This window comes from Coregonus lavaretus (assembly GCF_964263955.1).
Source record: "Coregonus lavaretus genome assembly, chromosome: 10".
NCBI classification, from domain to species: domain Eukaryota; kingdom Metazoa; phylum Chordata; class Actinopteri; order Salmoniformes; family Salmonidae; genus Coregonus; species Coregonus lavaretus.
This window is the reverse complement of record NC_139997.1, coordinates 55,403,377-55,428,029: the sequence shown is the minus strand read 5'-3', so window position 1 is coordinate 55,428,029 and position 24,653 is coordinate 55,403,377. Positions and strand designations below refer to the sequence as shown.

Below are 24,653 nucleotides of genomic sequence, written 5' to 3'. Positions count from 1 at the left end.
GCCAAATAAAGCAACAGGGTTGACAATTTTTTCTTAAATCAGCCATAAATCCCCTTGTGACATGGAGAATGGAAGCTTGTTGTGTGAAACACGGAGTGAAAACATTTTTAGCTTCTCTATCTACGGGTAAAAGGGTTGACGTGTTACTATATGCTTGACCCGCTCAGTTTTCCACCTCAAAACACCAGAAAGTTGCCAAAAAGAGTAGAACGAGCTCACCTGCTGTTACACTATGATTTCACTATTAGATGTTCAGATTTTTTTTTTTTTAAGGAATAGTTTCACCATATTAAAACGAGAATTCAGTTCACGTAACAGCGTTGACCTTAAAGTAAGGGACAGATGTAAGTGATTCACTAATCACATTAAATAAATAATAATCTTCAGAAATGACTTTGTCAAAGCAACAAAATAGCTAGGGCTTTACAACGAAGGTGAAAACATTTTGGGTTTAAGTGGGTTAAAATCTTCCTAGAAGTCACAGATGGTGCATGGAGGGACTTGTCAAAATGCTGAATTTTTGCACGAGCAAGTCTTTTCATATAAAAAATTGGATTTATTGAATTTTCCTTGTGGTATATATTAAAGGGCAGTTCATTTAATATAACAGGCTTTTAAAATGTAATATTGGTGTACAATTTCTACTTGAAATATCAAAGGGACGCAAAAGGCACTCTTTTCATGGAACGACCCAGTTGCTGTAACAGCAAGAATAATACATCGTAGTATGAAACTAAATACTGTAATTGTTATGGTTTTGTCTTCCCCAGGCTCTAATGGTGTCCAGGTGACTACAACGGCAGCTCCAAACGCCTCTCAGAGTACCAGCCCAGTCTCCATATTCTTCCAGACTACTTCCAGCCCCCACCCAACAGCCACACCCTCTGGTGGTAAGCCTGCAGAACGCAAGCGTGAAGCCAGCCCCTTTGCCAGCAACCCTGAAGTAGCTCCCAAACCCAGGAAAATCTGCAGGCAACAGGCGTACTACAGTTCTGCCAGTGAGATGCCCTCAACAAGCATGGCATCCAGCTCCAGAGGTCTCCAAATGCCACTCCCTAACATGGCTCACCCTCACATGTATCCTCCATCTCCCATGCCACATCCAGCAGGCCTCTTCCCTACCCCTCGCTTTCCCTTTGCGCCACCCTACTTCATGCCTGGACCCAATTTTTATCCACCAGGGTGAGCAATGAATGCTCTTTCATCTTGAATACAAATTCAGTTCTACTTAGGTATGCTGTTTGATGTTTTATAATTGTGCAGGTTAGTGGTAAAAATGTAACTATGGTCATTTGAAACACCATCATCCTGGGATTGTTTTATTCTTTCAGATCATACCCTTACCCACACGGCCCATACTCTTACCCAGTTCTCCAACCCCAGGAATTCTCCAACCCCATGGTTACTCCCATGGTTACTCCGGGCTACCCCTATGATGACAACTACGATCAGCATGAGTCCACATTTTCCCTTCTCAACAGAGACTACCCGTTTCTGCAGAGTGGAGAGTGCGGGCAGAGATGTCAAGGTCAAGAGCAGGCCCCCACTGCCTCTGAGCTTCTAGGTTTGGTCCCACCACTGGACTTACGTGCCCTGGAGAACGTATTCACCAACTCTGCGCCAGATAACTCTGCCAGTGTCCAGGAGGTCCAAGTCACCAATGAGGAGGACGAGGAAGAAGTGCCTGTGATGAGAATTCTCTAGGATCAAACCAAAGTGACATCCTTTAGCAAAATCCCTGATAGACATCCTTTAGCAAAATCCCTGATAGACTATTTGTTGATTCAGTGAATCAAAACTTTGTGTTGTACATTAACTCCAAAAAAAGTTTATCTAAAAATAAATGAATTGTTACTGTTATTCTGAAATAATTTATTTTTAAAGATGAGTAGTTTTATGCGATCGATCTCTGCTCTGCTCAAAATGAAATGTCCAGTATTTTAAAGTGTTTGATAGGGCTTCTATTTATTTATGCCTTTTTGTTCTACAAATACCTGGTTTGTAAGGAGAAAAGGGTGCTTTGCTGGTTTTATGCAGACTGAGACTCCAGCTGATTTTTGTATAGAAATCCAATAAATTACCTCTGGCCAGACGTGACTATTTTGTCATCCAATCAGATTTTATTCATGACAGGGCTGTACTATTCACATACCGCCCCAACAGATCCACAGATGACGCAATCTCAATCGCACTCCACACTGCCCCACCTGGACAAAAGGAACACCTATGTGAGAATGCTGTTCATTGACTACAGCTCAGTGTTCAACATTATAGTGCCCACAAGGCTCATCACTAAGCTAAGGACCCTGGGACTAAACACCTCCTCTGCAACTGGATCTTGGACTTCCTGACGGGCCGCCCCCAGGTGGTAAGGGTAGGCAACAACACATCTGCCATGCTGATCCTCAACACGGGGGCCCCTCAGTTGTGCGTGTTTAGTCTCCTCCTGTACTCCCTGTTCACCCACGACTGCGTGGCCAAGCACGACTCCAACACCATCATTAAGTTTGCTTACGACACAACAGTGGTAGGTCTGATCACCGACAACGATGAGACAGCCTATAGGGAGGAGGTCAGAGACCTGGCAGTGTGGTGCCAGGACAACAACCTCTCCGTCAACGTGAGCAAGACAAAGGAGCTGATCGTGGACTACAGGAAAAGGAGGGACGTACACGACGGGGCTGTAGTGGAGTGGGTCGAGAGTTCCAAGGTCCTTGGTGTCCACATCACCAACAAACTATTATGGTCCAAACACACCAAGACAGTCGTGAAGAGGGCACGACAACACCTTTCCCCCTCAGGAAACTGAAAAGATTTGGCATGGGTCCCCAGATCCTCAAAAAGTTCTACAGCTGCACCATCGAGAGCATCCTGACCGGTTGCATCACCTCCTGGTATGGCAACTGCTCTGCATCTGACCGTAAGGCACTACAGAGGGTAGTGCGTACAGCCCAGTACATCACTGGGACTAAGCTTCCTGCCATCCAGGACCTATATACTAGGCGGTGTCAGAGGAAGGCCCAAAAAATTGTCAAAGACTCCAGTCACCCAAGTCATAGACTGTTCTCTCTGCTACCGCTTGCCGTGCGGTAGCAGAGAGAAATGCTCCTTAACAGCTCCTTAACAGCTTCTACCCCCAAGCCATAAGACTGCTGAACAATTAATCAAATGGCCACCCAGACTATTTACATTGACACCCTCCCTCCCCCCTCTTTGTTTTTACACTGCTGATACTCGCTGTTTATTATCTATGCACAGTCACTTTACCCCTACCTACATGTACAAATTACCTCGACTAACCTGTACCCCTGCAAATTGACTCGGCCCTGTGTAGTTCAGTTGGTAGAGCATGGCGCTTGCAACGCTAGGGTTGTGGGTTCGTTTCCCACGGGGGGCCAGTATGGAGAAAAAAAGGTATGCACTCACTAACTAAGTCGCTCTGGATAAGAGCGTCTGCTAAATGTCTAAAATGTACTGGTACCCCCTGTATATAGCCTCGGTATCGTTATTTTACTGTGTTACTTTTTATTTTTTACTTTAGTTTATTTAGTAAATATTTTCTTAACTCTATTTCTTGAACTGCATTGTTGGTTAAGGGCTTTTAAGTAAGCATTTCACAGTAAGGTCTAGACCTGTTGTATTCTGCGCATGTGACAAATACGATTTAATTTGATGATTGACAGGCCATTTGGCCAATGCGGTGTACAAGTCTATGTCAGGAGGCGTTTCCAGGAAGAATCGTTTAATTTCCCTGTAATGGCGGACCACGGAGACGGTGAAAGTATTGGGTTTAACGACAACAGGTGAGGCGATAGCGAATAAACCCAAGTGATTGATATTTGTGATAAATAATGTTTGCAACGGTTGTCAACTTGACATTAATGTGAAAGTGGCCTCCCAGTGATTTCTTACATGCGCTCGCGAGTGCATTCGGTGCAGCCGCTGACTGTTCAATGTGGCCACGCTAGTTAACGTAGTTGCTAACATTATAGCCTCGTAACGTTAGCTAGCTAGACACCCTCCTGACTCATCGTATATTTTGCTGAACTATGATGTTATGCGTCGAGTTAAGCAAACCAGTTAGAACATAAACTACCTAATAGCTAGTTAGATAGACACGGACGATTGTTTCTGAAATGGCTTGTTAGCTGGGCGTTCAGACAGTGCGTCGATTTGAATGGCATAACATTAGCCAACGTTAGTTACCTAGCCTAGAGTAGCTACATTAGCTAACTAGCCAGCGTACACATTCACTAGTTACTGTTCCTTGGCGGATTGGCAATTTATGTAGCTAGCCAGTGAAACTGGCAAATGTAGCTACAATCATCAAGCGATTGATAGTTAGCTAGACCGCGTAATATAAGTAATAGGCTAGCTACTATAATTAGCTAACGTGATAACATGAATTATGATTTTGAGATACTAGCCTGTTGCTGCAAACAATAACCTGAACGAGTAGAATAGCTAGCGAGTAAAATATACTAGATGTGTAGATTTTGATTTGGTTCATGAGGCAGGTCCATTTGGGTTGTTTCTAGGATGACGCAGCAGCAGACGTTGCGTTTCCGCGGCCCTGCTCCTCCTCCAACCCCAGTGATGCGTGGTCCACCCCCACTTCTCAGACCCCCGCCTCCCCCTTTCGGTATGATGAGAGGGCCCCCGCCACGGGGGCCACCATTTGGGCGCCCACCATTTGACCCTAGCATGCCACCCATACCCCCACCAGGAGGCATGCCCCCGCAGCTCGGACCCCCTCACCTACAGGTACTCCTGCCAGTGATGCGAGGATATTTTTAAAAACATTTAGCCCATCTATTCTATAGTATGAAAGCATTGAGAGCCAGAACATCAGAGACTGCACAGTTTGTATAAAATGCTTGAAATTTAAATGTTTTTCAGAGACCTCCTTTCATGCCCCCTCCGATGGGCGGCATGCCCCCACCCCCAGGGATGCTATTCCCCCCTGGAATGCCCCCAGTACCAGGAGCTGGAGCTCCTACTCTGCCCCCTGCTGATGAGATCTGGGTGGAGAACAAGACACCGGAGGGAAAGGTAAAGAATGGCCTTTTACATTGTTCTCTAATATTTCAACCTACCGGAATGAATATTTTCCTGCGTTTCCCTCATAAGTTATAGATAGGTGGTTGTTTAGCAACAAAACTGACGCGTGCGAAACACACTGGGTTGGCTTAGATTGTTGACATGTAAACTATATTTCTTCTCCAATGTTTATTGAAAACATAAATAGATTTTCATAATGGGCATTTAGTCTCTCAAATAATTGTTAGTGTTTATTAGCTAACTAGCGATTTTTTTTTGCCATATTAGCGTAGACATGACATCAGACAAAATCAAATCAAATGTCATTTGTCACATGCGCCGAATACAACCGGTGTAGACCTTACTGTGAAATGCTTACTTGCAAGCCCTTAACCAACAATGCAGTTTTAAGTAAATAAAGTAAAAAATAATAAAAAGTAACACAATAAAATAACAAATGAGGCTATATACAGGGGGTACCGAGTCAATGTGCGGGGGTACAGGTTAGTCGAGGTAATTTGTACACGTAGGTAGGGGTAAAGTGCCTATGCATAGATAAACAGCAAGTAGCATTAGTGTAAAAAAGGGGGGGGGGGGGGGATCAATGCATTAATTGTTCAGCAGTCTTATGGCTTGGGGGTAGAAGCTGTTAAGGAGCCTTTTGGACCTAGACTTGGCGCTCCGGTACCGCTTGCCTTGCGGTAGCAGAGAGAACAGTCTATGACTTGGGTGACTGGAGTTTGTTACACATTTTTGGGCCTTCCTCTGACGGCACCTAGTATATAGGTCCTGGATGGCAGGAAGCTTGGCCCAAGTGATTTACTGGGCAGTACACAATACCCTCTGTAGCACCTTACGGTCGGATGCTGAGCAGTTGCCATACCAGGCGGTGATGCAACCGGTCAGGATGCTCTCGATGGTGCAGTTGTATAACTTTTTGAGGATCTGAGGACCCATGCCAAATCTTTTCAGTCTCCTGAGGGGGAAAAGGCGTTGTCGTGCCCTCTTCACGACTTTCTTGGTGTGTTTGGACCGTGATTGTTTGTTGGTGATGTGGACAGCAAGGAACTTGAAATTCTCGACCCACTCCATGGGGGTGTGTTCAGCCCTCCTTTTCCTGTAGTCCACGATCATCTCCTTTGTCTTGCTCACGTTGAGGGAGAGGTTGTTGTCCTGGCACCACACTGCCAGGTCTCTGACCTCTTCCCTATAGGCTGTCTCATCGTTGTCGGTGATCAGTCCTACCAGGGCAGTGTGGAGTGCGATTGAGATTGCGTCATCTGTTGGGGCGGTATGCAAATTGGAGTGGGTCTAGGGTTTCCGGGAGTTACACCTGGCGCCGACGAAGATGGCGGCCTCGCAACTAGCTCTTAGGAAACTTTTATGTATTTTTTTTAACATTATTAGCTCAGTGTTTTTGTATCATTACATACAGCCGGGAAAAACTATTGGATATCAGAGCGGCGGTAACTCACCAGAACTACCAGCATTACGACCAGGAATACGACTTTCCCGAAGCAGATCCTTTGTTTGCTCTCCCCAGGGCAATTGAAATGATTCCAGCGGCTGACCCAAAACATCGCCGGCGGAGGAGAGGCACTCGGAGCGGCCTGCTGGTTCGACTTAGGAGGCGCGCACACCACCCACCGCTTCCAAGTATATTACTCGCTAATGTTCAGTCTTTGAATAACAAAGTCGACGAGCTCAGGGCAAGGATTTATTTCCAGAGAGACATCAGGGCCTGTAACATACTTTGTTTCACGGAAACATGGCTCGCTCGTGATATTCTGTCAAAATCGGTCCAGCCAGATGGGTTCTCAGTCCATTGCGCAGACAGAAATAAATATCTCTCCGGGAAGCAGAAGGGCGGAGGTGTGTGTTTCATGATTAACGACTCATGGTGTAATTGTAGTAACATACAGGAACTCAAGTCCTTTTGTTCACCCGACCTAGAATACCTCACAAGCAAATGCCGACCGTATTATCTCCCAAGAGAATTTATCGGTTATAGTCACGGCCGTGTATATTCCCCCCCAAGCCGATACCACGACGGCCCTCAAAGAACTTCACTGGACTTTATGCAAACTGGAAACCACATATCCTGAGGCTGCAATTATTGTAGGTGGGGATTTTAACAAAGCAAATTAGAGGACTAGGCTGCCGAAGTTCTATCGACTGTTGTACTCGGGCTGCTAAAATTCTCGAACATTGCTATTTGAACTTCCGGGATACTTATTAGGCCCTCCCCCGCCCTCCTTTCGGCAAATCTGACCACGACTCCATTTTGCTCCTCCCTTCATATAGGCAGAAACACAAAAAATAAGTAAACGTGCTAAGGACTATTCAACGCTGGTCTGACCAATCGGAATCCACGCTTCAAGATTGTTTTGATCACGCAAACTGGGATACAGTGAGGGGGAAAAAGTATTTGATCCCCTGCTGATTTTGTACGTTTGCCCACTGACAAAGAAATTATCAGTCTAATTTTAATGGTAGGTTTATTTGAACGGTGAGAGACAGAACAACAACAACAACAAAATCCAGAAAAACGCATGTCAAAAATGTTAGAAATTGATTTGCATTTTAATGAGGGAAATAAGTATTTGACCCCTCTGGAAAACATGACTTAGTACTTGGTGGCAAAACCCTTGTTGGCAATCAGAGGTCAGACGTTTCTTGTAGTTGGCCACCAGGTTTGCACACATCTCAGGAGGGATTTTGTACCACTCCTCTTTGCAGATCTTCTCCAAGTCATTAAGGTTTCGAGCCTGACGTTTTGCAACTCGAACCTTCAGCTCCCTCCACAGATTTTCTATGGGATTAAGGTCTGGAGACTGGCTAGGCCACTCCAAGACCTTAATGTGCTTCTTCTTGAGCCACTCCTTTGTTGCCTTGGCCGTGTGTTTTGGGTCATTGTCATGCTGGAATACCCATCCACAACCCATTTTCAATGCCCTGGCTGAGGGAAGGAGGTTCTCACCCAAGATTTGACGGTACATGGCCCCGTCAATCGTCCCTTTGATGCGGTGAAGTTGTCCTGTCCCCTTAGCAGAAAAACACCCCCAAAGCATAATGTTTCCACCTCCATGTTTGACAGTGGGGATGGTGTTCTTGGGGTTTCCTCTGAATCATTCAGATGTTCATTGGCGAACTTCAGACGGTCCTGTATATGTGCTTTCTTGAGCAGGGGGACCTTGCGGGCGCTGCAGGATTTCAGTCCTTCACGGCGTAGTGTTACCAATTGTTTTCTTGGTGACTATGGTCCCAGCTGCCTTGAGATCATTGACAAGATCCTCCCGTGTAGTTTTGGGCTGATTCCTCACCGTTCTCATGATCATTGCAACTCCACGAGGTGAGATCTTGCATGGAGCCCCAGGCCGAGGGAGATTGACAGGTCTTTTGTGTTTCTTCCATTTGCGAATAATCGCATCAACTGTTGTCACCTTCTCACCAAGCTGCTTGGCGATGGTCTTGTAACCCATCCCAGCCTTGTGTAGGTCTACAATCTTGTCCCTGACATCCTTGGAGAGCTCTTTGGTCTTGGCCATGTTGGAGAGTTTGGAATCTGATTGATTGATTGCTTCTGTGGACAGGTGTATTTTATACAGGTAACAAGCTGAGATTAGGAGCACTCCCTTTAAGAGTGTGCTCCTAATCTCAGCTCGTTACCTGTATAAAAGACACCTGGGAGCCAGAAATCTTTCTGATTGAGAGTTGGTCAAATACTTATTTCCCTCATTAAAATGCAAATCAATTTATAACATTTTTGACATTAGTTTTTTTCTGGATTTTTTTGTTGTTATTCTGTCTCTCACTGTTCAAATAAACCTACCATTAAAATTATAGACTGATCATTTCTTTGTCAGTGGGCAAACGTACAAAATCAGCAGGGGATCAAATACTTTTTTCCCTCGCTGTATGTTCCCGGGTAGCTTGCGAAAATAATTTAGACAAATACACTGAAACGGTGACTGAGTTTATCAGGAAGTGTATAGGAGATGTTGTGCCCACTGTGACTATTAAAACCTACCCTATCCAGAAACCGTGGATAGATGGCAGCATTCGCGCAAAACTGAAATGGGAACTGGGAATATGGCAGAATACAAACAGTGTAGCTATTCACTCCGCAAGGCAATTAAACAGGCAAAACATCAGTATAGAGACAAAGTGGAGTCGCAATTCAACGGCTCCGACACGAGACCTATGTGGCAGGGTCTACAGACAATCACTGACTACAAAAGGAAAACCAGCCACGTTTGGAGGAAAAGGGGGGAATGCTTGCAAGACGAAGAACACCATCCCAACCGTGAAGCACAGGGGTGGCATCATCATGCTGTGGGGGTGCTTTGCTGCAGGAGGGACTGGTGCACTTCACAAAATAGATGGCATCATGAGGAAGGAAAATTATGTGGATATATTGAAGCAACATCTCAGTCAGGAAGTTAAAGCTTGGTCGCAAATGGGTCTTCCAAATGGACGATGACCCCAAGCATACTTCCAAAGTTGTGGCAAAATGGCATAAGGACAACAAAGTCAAGGTATTGGAGTGGCCATCACAAAGCCCTGACCTCAATCCTATAGAACATTTGTGGGCAGAACTGAAAAAGTGTGTGCGAGCAAGGAAGCCTACAAACCTGACTCAGTTACACTAGCTCTGTCAGGAGGAATGGGCTAAAATTCAACCAACTTATTGTGGGAAGCTTGTGGAAGGCTACCCAAAACGTTTGACCCAAGTTAAACAATTTAAAGGCAACGCTACCAAATACTAATTGAGTGTATGTAAACTTCTGACCCACTGGGAATGTGATGAAAGAAATAAAAGCTGAAATAAATCATTCTCTCTACTATTATTCTGACATTTCACATTCTTAAAATAAAGTGGTGATCCTAACTGACCTAAGACAGGGAATTTTTACTAGGATTAAATGTCAGGAATTGTGAAAAACGGAGTTTAAATGTATTTAGCTAAGGTGTATGTAAACTTCCCACTTACATTTACATTTTAGTCATTTAGCAGACGCTCTTATCCAGAGCGACTTAGTTAGTGAGTGCATACATTTTCATACTGGCCCCCCGTGGGAAACGATCCCACAACCCTGGCGTTGCAAGCGCCATGCTCTACCAACTGAGCTACACGGGGCCTTCAACAGTATATTCTTATTCCATTCCTTTACTTAGATTTGTGTGTATTAGGTTTTTGTTGTAGAACTGTTAGATATTACTTGCTAGATATGGCTGCACTGTCGGGACTAGAAGCACAAGCATTTTGCTACACTCACAATAACATCTGCTAACCATGTGTATGTGACAAATACATTTGATTTGTATCAAGAACAAGATACAACTAGCTGAAACAAGCTACCTAAGATTCCCCACATGGCAGCTTCTTGTCATTGTTGCCAGCTATCTGGCCATCCCAGAATCCCAACACCGCGTAGACTTCTGCTCCATTGAAGCGTGCACATCGTTTCCGTGACATTTTTACATTGTTTTTTTTTTGACGTTGTAAGCTAACCCGTCTATGTCCTCCTACCCTTCCCCCTAGGCGTACTACTACAATGCCAGGACTCGAGAGTCAGCCTGGAGCAAACCTGAGGGGGTGAAGGTGATCCAGCAGTCAGAGCTCAACCCTGTTATGGTGACCCCGGCTGGAACAGGAGCCTCCTCCAGTAGCATCACAGCTGCCAGCACTGCAGCTGCCATACCCTCCCCAGTGTCCACACAGGCCCCCTCCCCATCCAGCACCATGACCACCAGCCCAGTCTCCAACACCACCACCACCGTGTCCCAGACCGTTGCTAGTGAGTACATAAATGGTAGAGGGACATCTGGATCCCATCAAGAAGCATTTGGCTTTAGACAGGTCTGACCTGATTTGGTGAAGTTCACAAAGTTGGTAATGGGTTGTTTTCTGCTTGCCTATGGTTAGTTTTACTATATGACCAGACTGTGTGTTGTAACTCTCTGCTGGTCTTTGTCCAGCTTCTGCTGCTACAGATCTGCAGCCTGTGGACTCCGTCCCCTCCAGTGTTGCAGTGACCATCAGTGTAGCCACCGTGCCAGCCTCGGTGACACCAGTCCAGACCATGTCCCTGCTGCCCCAGAGTCTCCCGACTGGCCTGTCCCACCACGCCATGTCCCAGCCTCACACGGCCACTATCCCAGGCTTCCCCCCAGGGGTCATGCACCCCTTCAGAGTGCCTCTACCAGGCATGCACATCCCACTGCCCGGTAAGACATGATAAGCTCACTCCTCATCCCAACCCCCCCCCCCCCTCCCCCTCTAACCCTTTTTAACATTACTGCCTCTCCACCTGTTTCCATACTTTGTCATGTGTCATCTCTTCATTTCTTTGTCATCTTAATTTTAGGTCTCTTATTTTAATCTCCCGTAAAAGCGATAGGTTAAAACAATTATTGTAGAGGTAGAATGGTCTTGGTCAAGGCTGGAGTGATAATTAGGCAAATCAATTCAACTTGTGTTTCTACTTTGTTTTTTAATATTCTTGAAATGTTTCCTCTGGCACTTAAAATTAGGGCCAAATTCGAGCTGGTTCGAATGGAATTCTCAAATTCAAGCTGGGTCGAGGGAAACCCGGGCCAGTGCAGCCCAGTTTCACAACTGGTGCCAGCTCGATTAGACTTCGGGCTGGTGACGCCGTTACTATACAACCACCAAGCTGATTACTGCTGAATGCTGACACGACATTTAGCTGGCTTGTCTGGGCTCGTTGCTCTTAGCTAGCACATAGATAAGCATTACTGCAGTAGACAGACATGACACAAATTCCACCATAGCTGGATCCTTCAATCATTTTTGCTCTACGCAAACTTTTGAGAACAGTCAGCCCTCAAATGCTAGCTACCTAACGTTAGCTAGTAAATCCGAGTTGAAACAAGCAAGCAACTAGCTAACATGCGCTAGCAGCAATTTTAGCCGGCCAGGTTGTATTGAAAGCTAGCTAGCTACATCATATCAAACATGTCTGGTTTGTTTGGTTAGCTAGCTAGCAAATAGTCAATGCCATGGTCCTCTGTAGCTCAATTGGTAGAGCATGGCGCTTGTAACGCCAGGGTAGTGCGTTCGATCCCCAGGACCACCCATACTAGCCGGCCGCGACCGGGAGACTCATGGGGCGGCGCACAATTGGCCCAGCGTCGTCGAGGGTAGGGGAGGGAATGGCCAGCAGGGATGTAGCTCAGTTGGTAGAGCATGGCGTTTGCAACGCCAGGGTTGTGGGTTCGATTCCCACGGGGGGCCAGTATGGGATTTAAAAAAAAATAATAATAATGTATGCACTCACTAACTGTAAGTCACTTTGGATAAAAGCGTCTGCTAAATGGCTTATTATTATTATGACAAGCAGGGTAGGAATTAAGCTAGCTAGCCTGTTATGCTAGCGACGACGCTAACCGTTTAGCTTGCTAACGTCAGCAAGCTAAATAAATGGCTGGCACTGGCAGGAGTATGGGGTAACGTTAGTTACAGCACGGTGAGGGGGGAATGAAATTATTCTAACATCTTGCTAGCTTGGCAATGCCAGTTGCAGTCACATATTGGCTACCTAACAACATGACATCATTTTACACTGAACAAAAATATAAACGCAACATGTTAAGTGTTGGTCCCATTTATCATTAGCTGAAATAAAATATCCCAGAAATGTTCCATATGCACAAAAAGCTTATTTCGCTCAAATTTTGTGCACAAATTGGTTTACATCCCTGTTAGTGAGCATTTATCCTCTGCCAAGATAATCATCCACCTGACAGGTGAAGCTGATTAAACAGCATGATCATTACACAGGTGCACCTTGTGCTGGGTACAATAACAGGCCACTCTAAAATGTGCAAGTTTGTCACACAACACAATGCCACAGATGTCTCAAGTTGAGGGAGTGTGCAATTGTCATGCTGACTGCAGGAATGTCCACCAGAGCTGTTGCCAGAGAATTGAATGTTAATTTATCTACCATAAGCCGCCTCCAATGTTGTTTTAGAGAATTTGGCAGTACCTCCAACCAGCTTCACAACCGCAGACCACGTACGTGTATGGTGTCATGTGGGCGAGTGTTTTGCTTATGTCAACGTTTTCAACAGAGTGCCATATGGCGGCGGTGGGGTTATGGTATGGGAAGGCATAAGCTATGGACAACGAACACAATTGCATTTTATCTATGGCAATTTGAATGCACATAGATACCGGGACAAGATCCTGAGGCCCATTGTCGTGCCATTCATCCGCTGCCATCACCTCATGTTTCAGCATGATAACGCACAGCCCCATGTCGCAAGGATCTGTACAAAATTCCTGGAAGTTGAAAATGTCCCAGTTCTTCCATGGCCTGCATACTCACCAGACATGTCACCCATTTAGCATGTTTGGGATGCTCTGGTTTGACGTGTACAACAGCGTGTTCCAGTTCCCGCCAATATCCAGCAACTTCACACAGCTATTGAAGAGGAGTGGGACAACATTCCACAGGCCACAATCAACAGCCTGATCAACTCTATGCGAAGGAGATGTCACGCTGCGTGAGGCAAATGGTGGTCACACCAGATACTGACTTGTTTTCTGATCCACACCCCTACCTTTTCTTTAAGGTATCTATGACCAACAGATGCATATCTGTATTCCCAATCATGTGAAATCCATAGATTAGGGCCTAATTAATAGATTTCAACTGACTGATGTCCTTTATATGAACTGTCATTCTGTAAAATCTTTGAAATTGTTGCAGGTTGCGTTTTATGTTTTTGTTCAGTTAGTTTTTTCTTGCACTGTAATTATTGCAGAAACAAGTCACTTGCAGTCCTGTAGATGGCAGCATTGCTCAAGTTCAGAAAAGGGTCATGTAGGCATCTGGAGAACAAATGCAGCAGCAAATTCAAAGGCTTTTGACACACTGTCTTATAAGGAAAGAGGCCGTTCATTTTAGACGACTCACTCTTCATTCTTAAATTAATTTAAATATAAAAATGTTAACAACATTTTTAGTTCAATCCTCTGCCCATCTACATGACCAAATTAGCACGTTATTCATCCATCTGGTTGTTGCCAGGAAGATAATACTAATGTGGTTTTATCAAAGTCATATAATGGTTGTGGGCCTAGTTTTTAAATGTATTGTGTCAATAGTTGTCTGCCTTGCCATGGCACCTGGCACCTCTTCTCCTGTGTCCCAACAACATGCTTGCTTGCTTGTCCGTTCTTGCAGGTGTAGCAATGATGCAGATAGTAGGCGCTCCCTATATAAAGACAGTCTCCCCCAACAATAACGGTAATTCTTTCAAACGTCTCCAGTCAGTATTCTGTTAGATGGCATGTTAGTGATGTGTTGTGAAAATGATGCTTATTATTTTTTTACCACTTAGGCACTGCCAAACAATGTGAAGTATTGCTGTCGTATCTTTTTCCTTCATATTTCTTCAACATTAGTGAGTTAGACGTTTTAGGACTTTCTGTCTTGTTTAAACTATAAAGTTCTGATGCTTTTTTCGAGGAGATTACGGACAGAGACATCTCTGCCCTTGTAATTGTGATAAACAACCAATTGATATTTGGCATCAGTGTGAAGTCTTGTTGGACATAGCTGCATTGTAGACTTGCATCAGTAATGTCGCTGTTATACTGTTGGTTTTAGCTAGACTACTTTAGCAGGTTAAAATGTTTTTAAGATCAGAGTTGTAATTTATTTTGTAAACCGTGACAAAGGAGTATTGGACCTTGTTTTAACAAGCAGCGCACTTCTTTTTGGTGAAGTTATTTTCCATTCAGTAGATAAAATTCACGTTAATGTATGGTCATTTGATAATCATTTTCTTCTTGTGGCATGCCTTTTGTGTATTTTTGTTAACATCTCAGTGGCTCAGTTTAGATGTTACCTGTGTGACTAACCAGGGAAGGTCCTTTCTTTACACTTTGAGAATTAGGTGTAATTGTTTGACCTAAGACCTTTTTATATTTCAGGTGAATTCTTATGGACTCTATACATCCTCAATACATTTTAAGAATAAGAGACACAAGCACTAGCAAAGATGTCATCAACACTGCCTCTTTTCAGCTAACCCTCCCGTGCTGTATGTTTGGCGTTATCAGAGCGGAATGTCTTTAGAAGTATTCTGTGTGTATTTCACCTTCTACAGGTATGCTGCCCGGCATGGCCCCTCCCCTTGTTCCCATGATGCACCACCCTCAGTTGGCCCTGGCGGCGCCCGCCTTAGCAGGCCTCCAGCTCCCAGAGTGGTCCGAGTACAAAACGGTCGATGGGAAAACGTACTACTACAACAACCGCACACTGGAGTCCACCTGGGATAAGCCCCAGGAACTACGGGAGAAAGGTTGGCTATTTAAAGCTTGGGTCTCTCCAACCAGCTATCATTCTTCCTGGACTGGTTAGTGATATTTAAATGTTGCATATCTGTGTGTGAGATGTTGCATGTCTAATGTGTGTGAGTTTCCCCTCCTGTAGAGAGAGCGGCAGAGAAGGCCAAAGAGAGGCAGCAAGCCCTGGAGGAGGAGGCCATGGAGCTGGAGGACGAGGAGCCCAAAATAGAACCCCCTAATGAGGGAAAAGAGGTAAGAGGAGAGCTGAAGCGGTCTAGAAGTCAGAAAGGTGGCAGCAAACAATGAAAAGCCCTTTTTACATCCACAGCATTTCCACAGCCTTACATTTGATAGGGTGGATAATTTGAAGAATACAGCTTAACAGTTGTTTTCCTTTCATTGAGGAGGTTAAGGAGGAGGAGATGACTGAAGAGGAGAAAACAGCACAGAAAGCCAAGCCAGTGGCCACTAACCCTATCCCTGGCACTCCCTGGTATGTACCCACTGATGGTGATTGAGCTATGTGCTGTTGTATGAGGCTGAACTTTCATCACTCTCCTGCCCTGGTGCCCTATTGAACGTGTGTGTGTGTGTATAGGTGTATTGTGTGGACCGGTGACGAGCGTGTTTTCTACTACAACCCCACCACGCGTCTCTCCATGTGGGACCGGCCAGATGAGCTGGTGGGGCGGGCCGACGTTGACAAGAATATCCAGGAACCACCTCACAAGAGAGGCCTGGAGGACGCCACCAGGAAGCTGGGTACAAACACACACCCCAAATTTTGTTGCTGGTCTTACTGCATTCATTTTAGGAGAAGGTGGGATTCAACTTTATATTCAAGTATATACAGTTTACCCAATAGCAGTTTTAAATTTTTACATGAGGTTGGTAAAATTGGTAATCCATTTTACGAGCTGAACGGCACAGTCGGGAGGGGAAGTTTAATTTTCAAAAGTTCCAAGCGGTCAATAATTTATTTTTTTGAGACAGGGGTTTCACCAAAGCTGTGTTGTATTCATTAGGTAAAATGGGGTCGAAATGATTGACACCCTTGATAAAGATGAGCAAAAATGACTGGTGTAAAATAAATCAAATACTGAGCTATATTTTATGCTCAAAAAATTGTGAAATTATTTTATGCTAAAACAATTGCTCAGAGAAAGAAAAAATAAAAGATCTCAAAATATGGATCAAAATTGACAGGCCTGTTTTCAATACCTTTAAAATCATCAGCTTGCGAGGATAACGACCCTGAGGCTTTTTCTAAAATGAGAACACATTGGGAGGGAACTTTGACCTTCATCCATACCGAATCCTTGATATCCTTTGTCTGCGCTTATGGACTGCCCTGTTTAATTCAAACCACAGGTTTTTAATGGGTTTGAAGTCTTTAGACATTGCAAAATGTTGATTTTGTGGCCAATTAACCATTTCTTTATGGATTTTGATGTGTGCTTAGGGATATTGTCTTGCTGGAAGATACACCTGCGGCCAAGGCAACCAGATTTCCCCCTAAAATATCCTGGTACTGGATAAAGTTAATGATGCCGTTGACCTTAAAGGAGGCTGTAGTTTTTTTTACAACCAAATCTCTATTTTTGGAAATGGCATGTTATAGAAGGGTCCAAACACTTATTTTGCAATTTCACTTGTTTTTGAGAAACATACCCCAACCAGCGAGTCACTTCCTCATCCTCGTTGTGCAGTACGGGGGGGGCTCTGAAAAAACGTGACAAATGCTCCAGAAACACCAAAATACGTCCTTTTAGAAACGGAAAAGCTCTCAGTATAGTGATTCAGCTCTTTAGATGTTGTACACATTATATTGTCATTAAACTTTTATCTGCAAGGTTATATTCCATTTTGTGTGACTCAAGCGGTTTTCACTCTCCAGCTTGTTCCATTCTATGTGTAGCCTGCTCCTAGAATGGACGGAGAGGTGTCGCTCGAGATGCAACTCAATGGAATATAGCGTTGTGGATAAGGTTTGGAATGACACAATTTCAAATGTACAACATCTAAAGACCTGCATCCCTATACTGAGAGCTTTTCGGTTTCTAGAAGGAAATATTTGGAGTATTTTTTTCATGTTGTTCATTTTTAGAATAAGGCTGTAACGTAACAAAATGTGGAAAAAAAGTCAAGGGCTCTGAATACTTTCCGAATGCACAGAGAGAGATCAGTGTGTGTGTGTGGAGTCGGTGCAAGCGAGGGTCAATGCAGGTAGCCTTATGGCTTGGGGTTAGAAGCTGTTCAGGGTCCTGTTTAGCAAACTTCCGGCATTTACATTTGTTGAATTACATGAAAATTGAGCTCTTTGGCCATGAACACCAGAGGGGGTATTGGTGTCAAAATGAGAGAATGCATGACCAGAAAAGAAGCCCATACCTACTATAAAATATGGTGCTGGATCTTTGATGTTATGGGGGTATTTTGCTTCCACTGGTCCTGGGGCCCTTTTTTTGCTTCCACTGGTCCTGTACCAGGATATTTTATCCAAAAACCTGATTGCCTCTGCCAGGAGGCTGAAACTTGGCCGCAAGTGGTTCTTTCAGCAAGACATTAACCCCAAGCACACATGGAATTCCACAAAGAAATGGTTAATTGTCCCAAAAAATCTGAATTCATCTCAGTCTCTGGAAACCCATTGAAAACCTGTGGTTTGAAATGACGAGGGCAGTCCATAAGCGCAGATCAAGGATGTGGAAGGATTCTGTATGGAGGAATGGTCTAAGATCCCTCCCAATGTCTTCTCCCACTCATAAAACATTTTAGAAAAGTACTTAGTGCCGTTATCCTCACAAGGTGAGGTATTGAAAACAGTGTTGTCAGTAATGTTTTTCCACTACCTTTTTGAGAGGAGAAAATTATTACTTTTGAAACAAAATCTCTCTCTGAGCAATTGTATTAACATAAAATAATTTCCAAAAACTATTTAGTATACAATATAGCTCAGTATTTGAATGTATTTTATGCAGTCATTTTTACCCATCTGTATCAACCGTGTCAATCATTTCAGACCCCACTGTATGTCCTAGCTAATTTAACAAGATGCATTACAAGCTCAAAACATTTTTCAACAAAAATGACAATTATGACAATAGCCGTGGCCATTCTCATGACAATTACTCATTACCCAAGATTCCATAACCTTCACAGCCCTTCTCATCATGCCTCTGTAGGTTTTCACGAGGATTGCCTCATTTATAATGTTACCATCACTTATCGCTCCCTCAGGAATCAGCAAAGAGGAGCTGGAGGCGGCAGCAGAGGAAGCTCTGGAGGATGAGCCTGTGAAGGCCAAGAAGAGGAAGTAAGTCCCCAGTCCTCTCCACCCAAGGGCCCAACACGGGCCAATAGAGGCATGAGGAGGCACTCAGTCATTCTTCCTCTTGTCTGAACAGATAAAACAGCATGTACAAATAAACCCATGATGTACTCTGGCTAAAAATCTAAATTGTTAGTTTAAGGTTACGTTTTTTTGGTCATCAAACCCTAAATTGCTTTAGTTGGATCTGTTCCTGTGGGGGTGGAGGGACTTGACTCTTTTGGTGGGAAGTAGTCTTTGACCCAGCTTGCACTGACTTAGTAAAGTCTGATTTATGTCTTCACTGGGTCTGTTAAAGTGGTGAATCAATCAATCACTGTCCAGGTTACCCAATCAGTCACTGTTTCCCATCAGTGCCCTCCAAGCCTGCCTCTCCCTGCTACCCCAAACACTGGTCCTGTTGCACAGGAGACTATTGTTCAGGGAAAAGGCCTGTAGAACACATGGTGATGCCAACATGGGCCTCCAAGGTAACCACCTTGCTTCTAAAACTACTGCTTTAGGAACCCAAATGAAACAGCAAATTAAGAAATTCACCTCACTGCCCCGTCCCGCCCTAGCTTTATGTGATTGTGGAACGGAATTCAAATCCATGACAATGAATATCAGTGGTCAGTTATTTGACAAATCCTACCCCTCCCAACCTAATGGGACCTACGCAAAGCCTACCATATATAATTTGGAGTCCACTCATTTGTTAGAGATGGCCAATAATTGAACAGTCAAGTATAGTGCACCTCTCCACTATTTCTTCAAGTCAAACCACCTGGATAGCGATAACGGAGCAGAACATATCCTTTCCCTATTTTAAAGAACTCAAGTTGCACCCCAGTCCCCTAACCTCCCCATCTATCATCAAATCAAATGTATTTATAAAGCCCTTTTTACATCAGCAGATGTCACAAAGTGCTTATAGCTCTCCCCTGTCCCCGTGTGCCTGGTCCCCTGACGCGTTCCCTCTGCTTGCAGGAAGGAGGAAGTGATGAAAGAGGCGGACTCTGAGAAAGAGGCAGCCATGGAGGCGGAGCTGAAGGCTGCCCGAGAGCGGGCCATCGTGCCCCTGGAGAACCGCATGACACAGTTCAGGGACATGCTGCTGAAGAGAGGGGTAAAACACTTCAATCCAACGCAATACTGTAACCAGCTCTGTAATGTTAGACACATTAATCTGAATGGAAGCCCACCAAGGTACACTCTTCAGTTAATTCTCCTTGTCTTTGGTGCACTGTTGTATTCCTGTTCCTCTCCCTCCTGCCTCTATCTCTGTCCTCTCTCTTATGCTCAGTTGAATGACAAATACTTTTCTGCTTATGTTTTGCTTTGGTAATACAAAAAAAGAATAATAATAAAATAAAATAAAAGTTAGGTTTAAAATGTTATACACATCTATAATGGTCTGATTTTAATTGTAATGATAGGCTATGGATTTAACATTTCACTATTCTATGTAGGGAAGAAATTGTCTAATCTATTAATTGTACATAACGGTGCCAGTTTCATATTTTTCTTTTTTTACGAAATGACTCATGCCATATGCTGTGTTTTTAACTCTAGCTTTTAATAGAATTCAGCTGTTAGGTTTGTCCAATACATCCATCAGATCCATGTTTGTCTACAGACCTGCACTGCCAATGACAGTCGTAATGTTCCTTGTTTACAAACTGGCATGCAGAGTAGATAATAGCCTGTTTTCATATTATAGTCTCTAATCTGGGATCAGCTTTCTTGTCTTCACCTTCTGTTTATGTATTATATGAACTATGTATCAACTTTTCTATCCTATATGACTAAACAGATGTGTTCAGCTTCTGTTCTGCCCCAACAGAGGCTTATTGTAACTGACTCATGCAAAGCAGCGATAAAAAAAAAGAAAAAAAAAGATTTGGATTGTAAAGCATATTAAACTACCCTAGCAGGGGATTTATTGGCGCTGCCTAACTGGTCTCTGGAGCCTTTTCCATGGGCACCACCAGGCATGATGCAGACCTTTATTGCCTTACTCTGCTCATATTGCATTGTTCCTTTGGGTGCCAGTAGTTTGAGGAGTAAAACTTGACTCATTCCGCCCCTTTTTAGATTTAATGGGGGTCGACCAAAGGATTATAAGTTGACTGATGACATGAAATTGTTATGTGGATGTTGTTGAAGCCCACCTTGATTGGCCTGGTCTCATGCCCTCTTTAACCCCGTGCCCACAGGTCTCGGCATTCTCTACCTGGGAGAAAGAGCTGCACAAGATTGTTTTTGACCCGCGGTATCTGCTGCTCAATCCCAAAGAGAGAAAGCAGGTATTGTACACTTACAGAATGAATCAATCAATTAATCTATACATTAATCAAGTTCTTAAAGTATAATTATTATATTTTTTGTGCCATATTCTGTGTTATTATGGTAATATGAGCTATGTTTCACTTTGGGGGGGAAAGGTCAGAGCCCTGATAACAGGTAAGGTATGAATTTCCCAAGGGGTTACCTGCCACGCCTGTCTTCATTTAGGCTGACTATTGTTCCATGTGTCTGCTGGCCTTGTGCAGGTGTTTGACCAGTATGTGAAGACCCGGGCTGAGGAGGAGAGGAAGGAGAAGAAGAACAAGCTGATGCAGTCTAAGGACGAGTTCAGGAAGATGATGGAGGATGCTAAGCTCACTGCCAGGTCAGACCTCACTACAAACAACACCCATTAGTTCAAACATCGACTTGGTGTATACCCGGCAGTTGATTAGTGCATACATTGTCTTGGTATACCCGGCAGTTGATTAGTGCATACATTGTCTTGGTATACCAGGCAGTTGATTAGTGCATACATTGTCTTGGTATACCAGGCTGTTGCACTCATTACTAATTTATTGTCAGGTGTACATTTGCATTGTCAGTGTTTCTTGGACAACTAAGAGTGTTTGTTTGTTTCAGGACAACGTTCAGTGAGTTTGCCTCCAAGCACGCCAAGGACCCACGGTTCAAGGCCATAGAGAAGATGAAGGACCGGGAGGCCATCTTCATCGAGTTCATGACCGCTCTCAAGAAGAAAGAGAAGGAGGACTCCAAGAACAGAGGAGAGAAGGTGAGCACTGGACTGGAAACCCCCATGGCCCACTGAATACAGAAGCCTGAGGAAATGTGTTGGACAAGAACCTAGCTGCCTGGATTGTGTGCTTAGGGAAACCTGGAAGAAATACCTAAATTCTTAAGTGAAAACATTTTAGAACAATCATTTAAGTTGTTGTTGAATGTCTACCTGACCAAGTGTGTATGTTCCTCTTATAAACCTGGTCTGCCCTCGTGTCTGTCCCAGGTGAAGCAGGACTTCTTTGAACTTCTTGGGGACCACCACCTGGACGGTGGGCAGCGCTGGAGCAAGGTGAAGGACAAGCTGGAGGGAGACCCCCGCTACAAGGCTGTGGAGAGCTCCAACACCAGAGAGGAACTCTACAAGCAGTATGTGGACAAGCAGGCCAAGGTGGGAGGGACAGCCATGGCACCTCGCTCAGAGGCTGCCTGCACCGCTCATTCATACACTGACTCCAGCTTGCAACGTGTCATCTTCTGGCATTTAACCCAGCCCACTATTCAGTGGCGTGCGGTTAGGCGGTGTTTAGGACTTTGACGTGATGGCTGTCATCGGTCATGCCGCCTGTGATGATTGCAGGCCTCTGTGTGTGTGTATATGATGATGCTGCCAGAGTGTGTGTGTGTGACGGTCTCTCTCTCTCTCTGTTGCCAGCACATGGACTCAGATAAGGAGAAGGAGATGGAGCGAGCCGCCAGGATAGAGGCCAGTCTGAGGGAGAGGGAGCGCGAGGTGCAGAAGGCCCGCTCTGAGCAGACCAAGGAGATCGACAGAGAACGGGAGCAGCACAAGAGGGAAGAAGCCATCCAGCACTTCAGAGCCCTCATGTCGGATATGGTGAGCTCTCCCTGTCTCTCACACACACACCTGAAGTTAGTTCACTGAATAAGAAAAATAGGACTACAATTGCTAGTTGAACTTGGGTGAACCAAAAATTGTTTTACATCAGGCCCAGTTTGATATGACCACTGAATAGTTTGAAGGGTGAACAGGCAGATAAGAGTGCGAAAAGTAACCTAATTATTTTTGAATGCATTGATGCACAGACTTGTGTGGTGCAGTGAATATGTGGACAAAGAACTGTGCCAGATCCTAATGCTGGTGTGTGTTGTGATCAGGTGAGGTCGTCTGACGCGTCGTGGTCTGACACCCGACGTAACCTGCGTAAGGACCACCGCTGGGAGTCTGCCTCTCTGCTGGAGAGAGATGACAAGGAGAAACTGTTCAACGAACACGTGGAGGCGCTCTCCAAGAAGAAGAAGGAACACTTCAGGCAGCTACTGGACGAGACCGTCATGGTGAGGGACAACGTTTTGGCTGGTGTTACACTCCATTCCAGGGCATATGTACACATGGCTGCGTGAAATGGGAACTCACTGCAGTCCATCTGTGCATGAACATGCTGTTGACATAGAGGCGGCACTGTAGACCACAGACCATGCATGTCATTCAGATATAGCGTGTAATCCTGTGACAAATGACTTGGTAGTAAGTGCTGTTATTGATGACTGTTCGCCACAGATCACACTGACCACCACATGGAAGGAAGTGAAGAAGATCATCAAAGAGGACCCTCGCTGTATCAAGTTCTCCAGTAGTGACAGAGTAAGACCTTTTTTCTCTTTACGTTACCGGGTGCTACTGGTTACGTCAGCTACCCATGTACTGAGTTAACACCAGGCAGAAACACTGAGGGGTTTGTGTTCTCTGTATCTCAGAAAAAACAGAGGGAGTTTGAAGACTACATCAAAGACAAGTACATCACAGCCAAAGCTGACTTCCGAACGCTTCTGAAAGAGACCAAGTTCATCACGTACAGGTGGGTGCTTGAGAACACATGGGCTAGATTAAATGTTTTACACTGGTACCTGAGGGAATAAGGTTTCAATTGACATTTATCATAAGTTGTTTTTTTTTAAAATGCCATTTATACTTACAATTAAGAATGGAGAGTCAAACAATTGCTTGATCTATATTGCGCCAGCAGGAGGTGCTGTTGGTTCATCTGCACTGCCTCTTTACTCCTCCTATCCTGTTGAATTGTGGTGTAGTCGTACTGTAGTCACAAGATATCGGCAAGAGCCACATTCATGTTTCTCCCAACACGTTATTTTCCACTGACTGCTTCCACCCATGTTGTCCTCCGCTCAGGTCGCGGAAGTTGCTCCAGGAGACTGACCAGCACCTGAAGGACGTGGAGAAGGTTCTGCAGAACGACAAGCGTTACCTGGTGCTGGACTGTGTCCCGGAGGAGAGGAGTAAACTCATCATGTTCTACATCGAGGACCTGGACCGCCGGGGTCCCCCTCCTCCCCCCACCGCCTCGGAGCCCACGCGCCGCTCCACCAAGTGACCACAGAGACTTCTAGAGAGCCAGAGCATGAACCCGCCCTACACCTGTCCTAGTGCAGTGTTAAAACTGTAATGTTGTAATGCCTCGTCGTAAACCTGGAACATCCATCCCTGTATTTATTAAAAGCAGTGCAGGGCCATCGTGGCTCTCCTCTCCTGTCTACAGGGCCTGATGATGTGCCACTTCTCTGTGACCCCTGACATCTGACCTTTGGCTAAGGTGAATGGTCAAAGGGTAGGCATAGTAATGCATCTGTGGTTTTCAATCTGCTGCAGTAACCTACAACATGTACGACAATGTAAATGATCAGTTCTGCTGTTTCTGTGACTCAAGGCATTGCAGGCCTTGGTAACTGTTTGAGGGTGTCATTGACATGTACCAACTCGCAGTACAGTTTGAATGCTTCTTCTCAAAGCGGTTTAATTTTCATGGGTTGCTGTTTCTGTAAATGTTTTACTGGAATAAAGCAACATTTTTTTGAAAATCTAGTCTTATGATCTGTCAATGTTTTAATGATTTTGTTACCAAACGCCCT

At 44.6% G+C, this 24,653-nt stretch overlaps 1 protein-coding gene across 4 annotated transcripts; it reads left to right on the top strand.

The window, feature by feature from the left end:
• The first annotated feature begins 3,708 nt into the window (after positions 1-3,708).
• On the top strand, positions 3,709-24,602 carry tcerg1b (transcription elongation regulator 1b (CA150)). Of its 4 annotated transcripts, XM_084170964.1 has the most exons (21): positions 3,747-3,803; positions 4,539-4,764; positions 4,900-5,052; positions 10,586-10,841; positions 11,023-11,271; positions 14,259-14,321; positions 15,187-15,381; positions 15,513-15,619; positions 15,775-15,860; positions 15,966-16,129; positions 18,608-18,683; positions 19,668-19,806; positions 20,897-20,986; positions 21,233-21,351; positions 21,609-21,759; positions 21,991-22,155; positions 22,420-22,602; positions 22,884-23,063; positions 23,287-23,370; positions 23,484-23,584; positions 23,917-24,602. In XM_084170964.1, the coding sequence occupies exons 1-21, from the start codon at positions 3,757-3,759 to the stop codon at positions 24,116-24,118; spliced, it is 3,036 nt and encodes a 1,011-aa protein (XP_084027090.1). In that variant the 5' UTR covers positions 3,747-3,756; the 3' UTR covers positions 24,119-24,602. The 4 variants fall into 4 exon arrangements, with proteins under 4 accessions (XP_084027092.1, XP_084027093.1, XP_084027090.1 ...); XM_084170966.1 differs by lacking the exon at positions 14,259-14,321 and having other exon boundaries at positions 3,709-3,803; XM_084170967.1 differs by lacking the exon at positions 14,259-14,321 and having other exon boundaries at positions 3,742-3,803; positions 11,038-11,271.
• The last annotated feature ends 51 nt before the right edge of the window (positions 24,603-24,653 follow it).

What these genes read in the sequence shown, in the direction of transcription:
- tcerg1b (XM_084170964.1), top strand. Translation starts at nt 3,757, where the DNA reads ATGGCGGACCACGGAGACGGTGAAAGTATTGGGTTTAACGACAACAG. An exon ending in CCAGGAACTACGGGAGAAAG is followed by an intron (nt 15,382 to 15,512) that starts GTTGGCTATTTA and finishes CCCCTCCTGTAG; the next exon opens with AGAGAGCGGCAGAGAAGGCC. An exon ending in GATGCTAAGCTCACTGCCAG is followed by an intron (nt 21,352 to 21,608) that starts GTCAGACCTCAC and finishes TGTTTGTTTCAG; the next exon opens with GACAACGTTCAGTGAGTTTG.